The 12695-nt window shown below is 40.0% G+C and overlaps 1 protein-coding gene across 11 annotated transcripts in view; it reads left to right on the forward strand.

Annotated features, from left to right (window-relative positions):
- The window catches only part of LOC129769399 (cell adhesion molecule Dscam2), a 405723-nt gene that overhangs the window by 241383 nt on the left and 151645 nt on the right, over window positions 1-12695 (forward strand). For all 11 annotated transcript variants that reach the window (XR_008741870.1, XM_055771653.1, XM_055771657.1 and 8 more), the window contains exon 2: window positions 6875-7201. Coding sequence is in view for 10 of the 11 variants with exons in the window: in XM_055771653.1 (XP_055627628.1) it covers window positions 6875-7201 (327 nt within the window). In the remaining variant the exon portion in view is untranslated. The remainder of the gene's footprint in view (window positions 1-6874; window positions 7202-12695) is intronic.

Raw genomic sequence — 12695 nt, forward strand, 5'->3', positions numbered from 1 at the left:
ACAATGTTGTAGTCCCAATTATTTTAAACAACTTTGTAGAACAAATCTTTTTTTTTTGACGTAGGACTACGTCTTTCATTTCTATACCGGTGTGTAAAATCAAAGTTTCGAAAACGAAAGCGTTACGCCGGAGACCGAGATTTTGAGCATTAATAGCTCCTAAACAACTGAACGAAATGGTATGATGAACACTTCATTCGAAAGATAGAATGTCTACGCGTTATATACTTGTTACTTTTTGATCCAAAAACTTGTTTCAATAGTCTTAAAATTGATTTCAAAACAGGCTATTGAAATCACCAATCGGTATATAAGCGAGCGCCACTCGGAAATCCACTCAGTTCTAATTGAACAGCGATTGGAGCATGTTGTCGCTGTTGTGGTGAAGCTCTTCGTTTATCATGAAAGCGCGAATGAACGGTGTCACCAAGAGCCTGTTTGTGCACCTTAGGGCAGAAGGGAATCCATCAGGAGGAGAGTGATGCCGCAAATGGTTCCCCGGGAAGAGATCGGAGCAGCCGCCACACACACACACACATACACGCGAGGAACTCTTCGTTTTGATGCCATTCAGCATAGAGAAAATTCCGGAAAGATTCAATCGTTGCTGAAAAATAATCTGCCAGTTCCCCTGGGAACTGAAAAATACATTCATGCCAAAGAGTTCATTTTAATGTTTTTTATCCATGTAATACTTATGACAGACATACAGCTGTACTTGCGTTGTACTTCGAAAATTGTATGTCTGTCACCATGTACAGCGCTAGAACCATGCAAGCAACTCGGTACAATCGCTGTACCTGTACCGACCTGTTTTACCGCTGTACATGGCTACAGTTGTACTGTGCGCAGCGCCATAGACGGTTAGTGGTGGGTAGCATGAACAAGCAGAATCAAATCACTTGATAAACGTTCTTTTCATTGACTTTCTTATAAGTTAATAACTCAGATTGGAAACTTGTTTGTTGTGTTTGATAGTTTAGACACTAAATAAATACCTTTTTCATTGAAATATGTGGTGGAAATTGGAAAAATATCTGATTGTCAGTTTGACATACGGTACAATGTACAACCAAAGTATGTCTGTCATGGTACGATGTTACCTGTACAACGCTGTACACGTACAACGCAAGTACAGCTGTATGTCTGTCCCTGGTATAACACTGCGACCAAATATTTTTCAATTAACACTCCTATACTCGCGCATTGGTCTGTCAGACCGAGAAATCAATAATTCGTTCATTTCTCAGAAAATATCAACACTACGACTTTGCGATTCTCTCTAGCTTCGTTATTCATCGTTCGTCATCGTTTAGCGTATCACATGTGTTGTTACAAAGGGGACGTGTGCGACTTTTTAAACACTTTCGGTCTGACACACCGACGCGAGTATAGGAGTAACTTTTTTGGACAAGTGCCTTTTTCATATTCTAGAATATTGTTGAATGAAATGTATAAATTAATGTTAGTGGCGTGGAATATTTATTGAATACTAGATAACCCGGCAAACTTCGTCCCGCCCATTTACTTGATTAATTCTCGAGTAATGCAGAAATTTGTGTTTTATTTGTATGGCAGCCACCCCTAAGAGAGGGGGGAGGGGTATCTAACCACCATAGAAACATTCATTGCGCCCTAAAGTTTCCATATGCCTAATTTGGTTTAATTTGCTTGATTAATTCTCGGGTAATGCAAAAATTTGTGTTTCATTTGTACGGCAGCCCCCTCTAAGAGAGGGGGAAGGAGTATCTTAACACCATAGAAACATTTATTGCATCCTAAAACCTCCACATGCCAAATTTGGTTTCATTTGCTTGATTAATTCTCGAGTAATGCAGAAATTTGTGTTTCATTTGTATGGCAGCCCCCCCTTTGAGTGGAGGAAGGACTGTCTAACCATCATAGAAACATTTATTGCACCCTAAAACTTTCACATGCCAACTTTGGTTTCGTTTGATTAATTAATTTCCGAGTAATGCAAAAAATTGTGTTTCATTTGTATGGCAGCCCCCTCTAAGAGAGGGGGAAGGAGTATCTTATCACCATAGAAACATTTATTGCATCCTAAAACTTCCACATGCCAAATTTGGTCTCATTTGCTTGATTAATTCTCGAGTAATGCAGAAATTTGTGTTTCATTTGTATGGCAGCCCCCCCTTTGAGTGGGGGAAGGACTGTCTAGCCATCATAGAAACATTTATTGCACCCTAAAACTTTCACATGCCAACTTTGGTTTCGTTTGCTTGGTTAATTTCCGAGTAATGCAGAAATTTGTGTTTCATTTGTATGGCAGCCCCCCCTTAGAGAGGGGGGAGGGGTCTCAAAATATCACGAAAACCTTCCCCGGCCCCAAAAACCCCTACATACCAATTTTCATGTCGATCGGTTCAGTAGTTTCCGAGTCTATAAGAATCAGACAGACAGACAGACATCACTCCATTTTTATATATATAGATAGATAGATAACGCATAAAATCATAACCGGACTATTATTATTTGATTTCTGTTCCTTTTGTAACTGGATTGAACGAACCGATATATTAACTATTCGTCGTTAGATTCATACGCTCAAAAGCAAAATATAAATGTTTGACTTTCGTATAGTTATTCGCTAAATATAATGGTCACACACATACACACTCGTGAAATAATTTCACTTGTGGGAGAATTGTAAACAGTAAACTATTAAGCAATCGGTGGCTTATGGTAATTTTTAACAGTTACAGTTTCGGGGTTTTTTTTTATAATGAACAATATCGACAAGAAAACAAGGAAAAAAGGAAGTTCGTAGAAATTCTTTTATATCATCTTTTTATTCCCCATCTAAAAAAAAGGCATTAATTCTTTGTTCACCAAGAATACAGAGACAAAGACTATTAGAAATATTCAAACTTTATATTCCAGAAACCTTTATCATTTGGTGATTATCTAGAAGGTCGTTATACATTCTTCTCTTCGATAAAAGACCCGAAAAACACGCTACAACTGCATGAAATGTGAAAAATATGTTTGCTTCGAGCATGCAGTTATGGTATGTTCTGATTCATACTCCAATGAAACCACAATCGATTAATACGTTTCTATGTTATTTTATAACTCTTGCTACTTCCATAAATTATATTCAGTTGCTTACTTTTGATTAATAACAGTGAAAAATCGTTATTTGTGTTGGAGTATCAAAAATTACTCTGTTTTGAGGAGGCTGAATTCGATCACCACTAAAACATAATAAAGACGAAGAACATATTTTTTGGAGTTTTTTCATTTAATCATACCCTCTTCTTCAAATAAATGCCAATAAAGCCTGAAAAATACACAATGGCAACATTACAGAGAAGTTCAATTTTCGGTCTGTGACACCGTGCGCGAGTATACGTGTTATGATTTTGCACGCGAGTACAGGAGGGTTAAGTGCCATTAACAGGTGGTTATCGAGTTAGCATTAACCACTGGTGGGCTTCGAGTATCGAGGAAAATCGGGAAAAATCTAATCGTTGCTGAAAAATAATCTGCCGGTTCCCCTGGGAATTGAAAAATACATTGATGCGAAAGAGTTTATTCTAATGTTTTCTATCCATATGACACTGCAACCAAATACATTTGGTTTTGTGATTTTCCATCGCAATTAACAGGAAAGCTTCTGAAATTATTCTTCCCCATCAGTAGAAAATTTTCGTATCCAATATTGTATGCGCGCGCAACGGAAAATGTTTCGAATCGCGAAAATTATATAGTTTTCAATTGATTATTGCTCAGTCGCCGAAAGTTTCGAAATCAGAGAGTTCATTCGCCTATAGTTTGCCTTCCAAATTGCCATCGTAAACCACACCTTCTCTCGATTCAATCACGCACAAAAAGCATACTTAAGCGATATTCTGGTGGTGAAACGCATTCATTTTTCGTGACGACATCAACAAGGCAACATCGTTATTGAACGAGCTGAACGAGCGGAACGAGCTGGACGAGCTGGCAGCGAGGGATCAAGAGATTCATTACCTGGCCTAACCAGACTTGAAACACATACGGTTTGTTTGGAACTGTGAGGGAGCGCAGAAAAGCTGATCCATCAGAAGAAGAGAAGACGACCGAGAAATTATCAGCACCGAAAAACGGTTCCATTTGAGATATCGAAGCGGCCGCCACAACACACATATATATACGTGCAGAACTTCTTCCGTTTAAATGTCATCCAGCATCGAGAAGATTCAGTTCCCCTGGGAATTGAAAAATACATCCATGAGAAAGAGTTTTTTTTAAATGTTTTCTAATATATAATACTGCGATCAAATACATTTGGTTCTGTGATTTTTCAATCAAGTGCAATTAACAGGTGCTTATCGAGTTAGCATTAACCACTGGTGGGCTTCGAGTATCGGAGATTATCTGGGAAGATGTTATTGTTGCTGAAAAATAATCTGCCAGTTCCCCTGGGAATTGAAAAATACATTCATACGAAAGAGTTTATTTTAATGTTTTCTATCCATATAACACTGCGACCAAATACATTTGGTTTTGGGATTTTCCAATCAAGTGGAATTAACAGGTGCTTACATATAACATATAACACTGCGACCAAAAACATTCGGTTGTGATTTTTCAATCAAGTGTGATTGGCAGGAAAGGTTCTGAAGAGTATTCTTCCCCATCAGTAGCATATGTTCGTTTCCAATATTGGATGCGCGCGCAACGGAAAATGTTTCGCATCGCGAAAAACATAATTCTCAATCGATTATTGCTCAGTCGCTGAAAGTTTCAAACTCTTTTTAGAGGCGAATGAACTGAAAAGTTTAAAGCCTCTTTAATTCAACATCATCATCATCATTTCAAACTCATTCTCATTCGCCTCTAGTTTGCCTTTCAAATTACCATCGTAAACCACACCTTCTTTCTATTCAATCACGGACAAAAAGCATACTTAAGCGATATTCTGGTGGTGAAACGCATTCATTTTTCGTGAGGACATCGACAAGACAACATCGCTACTGAACGAGTTGAACGAGCTGGACGGCGAGGGATCAAGAGATTCATTACCTGGCCTGACCTGAAACGCATTCAGTTAGTTTGGAATTGTGAGGAAGCGCAGAAAAGCCGATCCATCAGACGAAGAGAAGACGACCGAGAGAATACCAGCATCGAAAAACGGTTCCGTTTGAGACATCGAAGCAGCCGCCACACACATATCTACGTACGGAACTTCTTTCGTTTAAATGCCATCCAGCATCGAGAAGATTCCGGAAGAATATTATCGTTGCTGAAAAATAATCTGCCAGTTCCCCTGGGAATTGAAAAATACATTCATGCGAAAGAGTTTATTTAAATGTTTTCTAACCATATAACACTGCGACTAAATACATTTGGTTTTGTGATTTTTCAATCAAGTGCAATTAACAGGTGGTTATCAAGTTAGCATTAACCACTGGTGGTGGACTTCGAGAAGAATCCGGAAAAATGTTATCGTTACTGCAAAACAATCTGCCAGTTCTCCTTGGAATTGAAAATTACATTCAAGCGGAAAAGTTTATTTTAATGTTTTCTATCCACAAAGTACTGCTGCGATCGAATACATTTGGTTTTGTGATTTTTCAATCAAGTTATTAGCAGGAAAGCTTCTGAAGATTATTCTTCCCCAAAAGTAGGATATTTTCATATCCAATATTGGGTGCATAAAACCTTGTACCTCCAACGTAACGCTCTCGTTTTCGAAGTCCTCCAAATATTCATTTATTCTTTCATTCAGAATGGATTCAGATTCAACTTCAAACAAATGATCACTAAATCAACGATAGTCCTACGTCACCATTGCGGTTATACCATAGATATAACCCACTTCCTGTTTTTTCTTAATGTTTTTAAAACATCTAGGTTTTTTAACTCTCTCTTGCACTGTTTTTGCGGAATGGATTTTGTTTGTGCCAGGATTTTGAGCTGGGTCATGCGGATAGTATCAAATTGGTTGTCAAAACTAATCCAATAGAAATGTCAAAAGAGATCCAATGATCAGAAGGGGACAAGGTGTTACTTATCTTATAATTATCCACTACATAGAGAAAGCATTGTTTTTCAATGCAAAAATGATAGAATAAATAAAAATGAACGAATTATATTTTCAGGTTAGGTATCATGTTTCGAATTTAAATTTCTCTGTTTTTGTAAAGTATCCGAAAATTCATATTAGCGCGCAAATTTATGATTAACCCTTTCATTACGGCAGTGTGCTCCGCCGAAGTGCTACCCCTGTACGGAGCACTGCGCCGAAAAGTATGCACATCGCGCTGGTATGATCGAAGAGCAGTATGAATTTCATGTCGTCTAAAGACGACGCTCGTAACGAAAGGGTTAAAGTTCGCAAAACATAACAGAGACTATTTCCGTTCATAGCCATTTACTAAGTTCCATGCAGCTAATTATTATAGCACTGTAAATGGAGTGGGGATGGGAATGATATGTATGAGAGATAATGCGTCACTACAGGGAATGGTCGTTATAGAGAAATGTCGCAATAAAGTAAAGAATTTCTATGCGATTTTGAAGGGACCTTTGAACATGTCGTTATAGGGAGATTTGTCGCTATAAAGATAGTTGCTATGTTTCACAAAATGTGACTATTTTCTAATCGAATTTTTAACTATTTTCTAATTATACAATTAGTATCTTTGGAAACTGGGACCGACACTGATATTGTGCAAACGCTCTCGATATGGGCTGAATGGAAAGCACAGCAGGATAAAATCGGGGCTTAACGTGTTGATAATCGAACCAAACCATCCAGAAAACCATCGTCAACATAATGATTTCATTAATCTTGAATCTCACAGTGTAAAGCATCAACAAAAAACGAAAATAATAACATTTTTTCTCCTCCTTCTTTTTTCAGGAATAACGCTTGCTTTCGATTCACATCTGCGGGGTCCGTCGTTCGTGATGGAACCACCCCCACGGCTCGAGTTTTCCAACTCATCCGGTGGCTGGCTGGATTGTTCCGCATCGGGGAGTCCGCAGCCCACGATTGACTGGCTGTCGGTGGACGGCACTTCCGTCGGAGACGTCGGCGGAGTGAGACGGGTACTGCGAAACGGTACCCTGGTGTTGTTGCCCTTTCCTGCCGCCGCCTATAGGCAGGATATTCACAGTACAATCTATCGGTGCGTAGCATCGAATACCGTAGGACGGGTTATATCCCGCGATGTACAGGTTCGAGCAGGTAGGTTGTGGGATAGAAAATATAAACACAAATAGGATGCATCGCTGATGGCTAGAAATTAACACGCTAAACCAACTGCCAAGAAAACAACATTATAACAAGCACCTTCTTCAACAACAAATCCGCTTCCATGAACTAATATTTTTGCCAACAAGAGGAGGTCGAAAAAATAACAACCATTATCCCACCCTTACGCTTCCACCTGAATACCATCCTCCCACAATCCGGACAAGACGCAAAACAGAAAAGTTTTCCCACTGGGAAGAAAACTGCTCCGCTTGAACACGATCTCAATCACATTATAAACGAAAATCTCAAACTACGTGATTGGAATTAATTTTGGAAAACTTCTCCAGTTTCGTCCGCAACCGACGGTACTCTTTTCCGACCCTCCAGGAGCTCCTGGCAGTTGGGGGTCTCTCTGTATGTAACTGAATTTCGGAGCCTCCCGGGAGATCACGTCGACGCACGACTTTCGGGTGAGTGATTCCACAAATACCCGGCAGCGCAAGGATGAAGCCGATGAGGACGACGACAATGATGATAATGGTGATTGAACAGATGCGCAGAGACAGATGAGAAGTTGTGCGGCACATCACGTCTGGGAAAGTGAACTTCGATTCGATTGGTAAGCACAGGAAATCAGTGAATTTCGGCCTCTATCGACGGAGGAAGTAATTACCAGGCAGGAGATGATTTTATATTATCCATGAGAAGAACAAAGTTAACGAACTCACTATGGACGTAAAAGTTTCGTGAAGGATTACCTTTTTTTCTTGGTTTTAAGTTTCGTCACAGATAGTTTGCCAACACCATGACGTGCGACAGTGTTACATTGACTTTTTTGACTTAGGATTACGTCTTTCATTTCTGTTCCGGGGTGTAAGTACAAAGTTTCGAAAACGAGAGACTGACGATGGAGTGCAAGATATTGAACGTTAATTATTCTTTACCGACTGAATGGAGTAATATAATAATTACTTAGTTCGAAAGATAAAATGTCGAAGAGTTATATGATTGTCACTTATTAGTCCATAAAATCGTTTCAATAGCTTAAAAATTGCTTTGAAAACAGACTATTGAAATCATAACAATCTAGCTCATTGATGATGATTGCTTTTGTGGTGATCGGAATGTATTCCCGAACACGGACACAAAATCAAGGCACCTGGAGAAGCAGTCATCGCGAATACATGCAAACTGTGATTTCTTTTACTCGCTTGCAAATACGTTCCGGCGAAGAAAGATTTGCGCATTCGGTTCCCGTAATGCAATCGTATCCAAGAGCATCAGTTTCTATTCTGCTTCCGCGTGCAGTGGTCATGAGAACTCTCGCGTATTATTCTCACGAGAACAAAATAGAATTATGTATCAAACTTCATCAGTTGCTATTGAATAACCACGCAAACCCAACGGTTCTTTTTTGGGCCACCAACAAGTTCGAAATAGTTAAATTCATGTTAATAACAATTTCATACTCATTCACTCACACACTAACAAGGAAAACTTTCAGCAATATTTAGAAATCATTATTCAGTCATTCATTAATAATTGATTTAGATGCAATTTCAAATAAATGATTACCGAGCCAGCGGTAGTCCTACGTCTACCTTGCGGTTATATCACAGGTATAACCCACTTCTAGTTTTTGACGTAGAACTACGTCTTTCAGGAAGGGTGCCAAATCAGGAAACAGGTCACGTTTTTATGAAATAAAGTTAACGTTAATAACTATTTTCACTGTGAACGAATTCTCATGATTTGCATACCAATCGAATCGGAATTTTTCTAAGATTTGTTTGATATGCTATACATTACAATTCACTAATCTCTAAACGGTCTTTCCCATACATTTGTTCTGTAGATTTGTGTGCTAACTATACCTGTATTTCGAATGCGTATAACTCGAACATTTCTTAACAGATCGGAAAGATGTTTGCATCAATTGATAGGAAATATTTCTACGCGTCTATCACAATTAATAAAATGTTATTATTCGTGAGATGAACAGCGTTATCTAAAAGTCCTAACTGCCGAGTTTAGATTGGCCCAATTTACAGTTCCCCAACAAAGACATCAAAATCGATGTACCTGTGGAAATCCGCTTTGCAAATATACGTGCAAGTTAGGGGTATTTTTGTTCCCAGCGAGCTGTGTTTCCCTAACACGGACTTCCAAATCAATGTGTCTGGGGGAATCCGCTTTGTCAAACATGCAAGTCGGGGGTATTTTCGTTCCCACCGAGCTGTGTTTCCCTAACATGGACTTCAAAATCAATATGCCTGGGGGAATCCGCTTTATCAAAACATGCAAGTTGGGGGTATTTTTGTTCCCACCGAGCTGTGTTTCCCTGACACGGACTTCAAAATCAATTTTACTTTTAAACTGAGAAGCCTGGGAAAATCTCATTACAGATACTAAAGGTGAATGAACTTTCGCGGTTCGAGAACTACTTAAATAATAATTTCAGAAGGAAATGTAAAATACAATGACCGTTTGACAATTTTCCGTTCACATATTTTGGTAGTTCTGGGCATCATATCAAACGTAAAGGGTGTGTCACATCAAATTGCATCACGGAAAAGACGCTGTAGAAATTCGCCCAGTAGACCGATCCTTTTGAAGATTTTAGACAGTAAAATAAAAACTATTAAACAACTTTTGGCATTTTCTTTTTATTCATACTTCGAGCCCAAGCCCGTATGCTCGCACCTTCCTCTTTACCCCGTCCAAAAGGTTCTGTACAACGTCAGGTTGTAGTTTTTTTTTTTTTTTTGAACAGAAATCCATTTTCTCTTGAAGTCCGCCTCCGATTTGACAACTTTTGGGTTCTTCCGGAGGACCTGCTTCATAATCGCCCAATATTTCTCTATTAGGCGAAGCTCCGGTGCGTTGGGCGGGTTCATTTCCTTTGGCACGAAGGTGACCCCGTTGGCTTTGTACCACTCCAACACGTCCTTTGAATAGTGGCACGAAGCGAGATCCGGCCAGAAGATGGTCGGGCCCTCGTGCTGCTTCAATAGTGGTAGTAAGCGCTTCTGTAGGAACTCCTTAAGGTAAACCTGCCCGTTTACCGTGCCGGTCATCACGAAGGGGGCGCTCCGCTTTCCGCAAGAGCAGATCGCTTGCCACACCATGTACTTTTTGGCAAACTTGGATAGTTTCTGCTTGCGAATCTCCTCCGGAACGCTGAATTTGTCCTCTGCGGAGAAGAACAACAGGCCCGGCAGCTGACGAAAGTCCGCTTTGACGTAGGTTTCGTCGTCCATTACCAGGCAATGCGGCTTCGTCAGCATTTCGGTGTACAGCTTCCGGGCTCGCGTCTTCCCCACCATGTTTTGCCTTTCGTCGCGGTTAGGAGCCTTCTGAACCTTGTATGTACGCAGGACCTCCCGCTGCTTGGTCCGCTGGACGAATGAACTTGATTCTTGAATGAACAATTCAGCTTATTGGCGACATCCCGGACCGAACTTCTCGGATCACGTCTAAACTGCTTAACTACGCGCTTGTGATTTTTTTCACTGACGGAGCATCCATTTTTGCCGTTCTTCACCTTCCGGTCGATGGTTAGGTTCTCGAAGTATCGTTTTAGTACTCTGCTGACCGTGGATTGGACGATTCCCAGCATCTTACCGATGTCCGGATGTGACAACTCCGGATTCTCGAAATGAGTGCGCAGGATTAAATCACGACGCTCTTTTTCGTTCGACGACATTTTTCCAAATTTACGAAAAATTGACAGTGAAGCATGGCCAACGTGATCTATACACTCTTATCTGATTATAAGCGAAAGCTGAAGATATAATTCCTAAAAATTAAATTTCTACAGCGTTTTTTCCGTGATGCAATTTGATGTGACACACCCTTTAAAAGGACGTTCATCAAATTTATTTGTAATGAAGAACATAATATATTACAAAATGCATCGGTGCATTCTAAAATAAAATTCGAAGTGGTAAACAAGTGGATTGCATAATATAATTGCGTAGTTCTACGTCGAGAATATGCGGTCGTGTCCTAGATACAACCCCTTACAATTTTTTACTTTTTTTGTAACCAACAAAAATTAGTTCCATGTTGATCATCACACAAAAAGCAATATAAACTATTTTGGATGGATCTCCGATGAATAGGACGAACACAAATCATTGGGTTAATGCAACTATACTGAACCTGCAACCCGCTGGCATGCGAAATTTTAGAAAATAATCTAGGAAACATGAGATGAGAATAATAGAGTTTGACACATTACGCATTACACATTTACACATTAGTTAGTTGTCTAGTTAAGTATCGTTCGCTAACTGGTCCTGGTTTAACTGGTCTGACGTTTAACTGGGCGAACATTAACTGGTCCTGGGACCAGTTAAAAAGCAAAATTTCGTAAACAATCGACGCCGTATTCGAATGGAAGATTTGCTGTGGAGGGCATTCGAATGTGATTTGAAATGTTATGAAAATTGACATTATTTTGACGTAGGACTACGTCTAACCGGAAGGTATAGGGGGTGAAATGGAAATCTAGGCACTGAACAAGTAGGAAAAAATGCAAGATTTGGAACGCTTATAACTCGAGCATTTCTCAATAGATCGCAAAGGTTTTTGCATCAATTGATAGGAAATATATCTACGCATCTATCATAACGAATAACGTTTCATTTTTCTTGAGATAAATAATTGAATAATTGTGAAATATCAAGCATTGTCCAAATGCACTATGTGCCCATTTTTGATTGGTCCATGTTGTGCTCCTCAAATCGTACCGACCAAAACGGGCAACCAGAGCAGCAGCGAAATAGAATGAAGCACGATTGGAAAGGAAAAGAAAAAAAATGAACGAAACATTTGTCGCAGTCTCACACATGCGTAATTCTCGAGCCAGCCAGTCAGCTTAAAAATCCCCGCTCCGCTGCCGTAACGATCATTCTCATTCAAACTGTACACCACATCAGGTCGCATAACAACACATCAACAAACCAACCCAAGCAGCCATGTCATGGTAAAGGAGGAAAAGTGAAGGAAAAGGCAAAATCCCACTCGAACCGTGTTGATCTGGAGTTCCCCGCAAGGGTAGCTAGGCCGAGCGCGTTAGTACCAGTGCACCAGTTCACCTAGCCGGCGTTATATAGTTTCGGCCGCCGAAGTGATCGAGTTAGCTGGCAAAGCTGCTCGCGACGATAAGAAAACCCGCATTCGGAACAGAACACATTCGGTTCGGTGGACAGGCAGTTGCAGCGAGTGGCGAGTGGCGAGTGGCAAACGCAATCGCAAAACGGCAGCAGGTAGCAGAAGAAAAAAGTTTGTTCTTTATACAAACTGCTTTGGTGGCAAATCCAGAACAAGGCGGCATCGAGGGCGTTCGAAATGGTTTTTTTCAAAACCACGAGTACTAAGTTTTCTAAATTGGAACCATTCCATAAAACAAGGCGCTTTTCAGGGCCATTAAACCTTCCAAAAAAGAGTTTAGGAAATACAGTTCAATGCTTTCTAAAAC

Source organism: Toxorhynchites rutilus, chromosome 2 (genome assembly GCF_029784135.1).
Source record: "Toxorhynchites rutilus septentrionalis strain SRP chromosome 2, ASM2978413v1, whole genome shotgun sequence".
Lineage (NCBI taxonomy): Eukaryota > Metazoa > Arthropoda > Insecta > Diptera > Culicidae > Toxorhynchites > Toxorhynchites rutilus.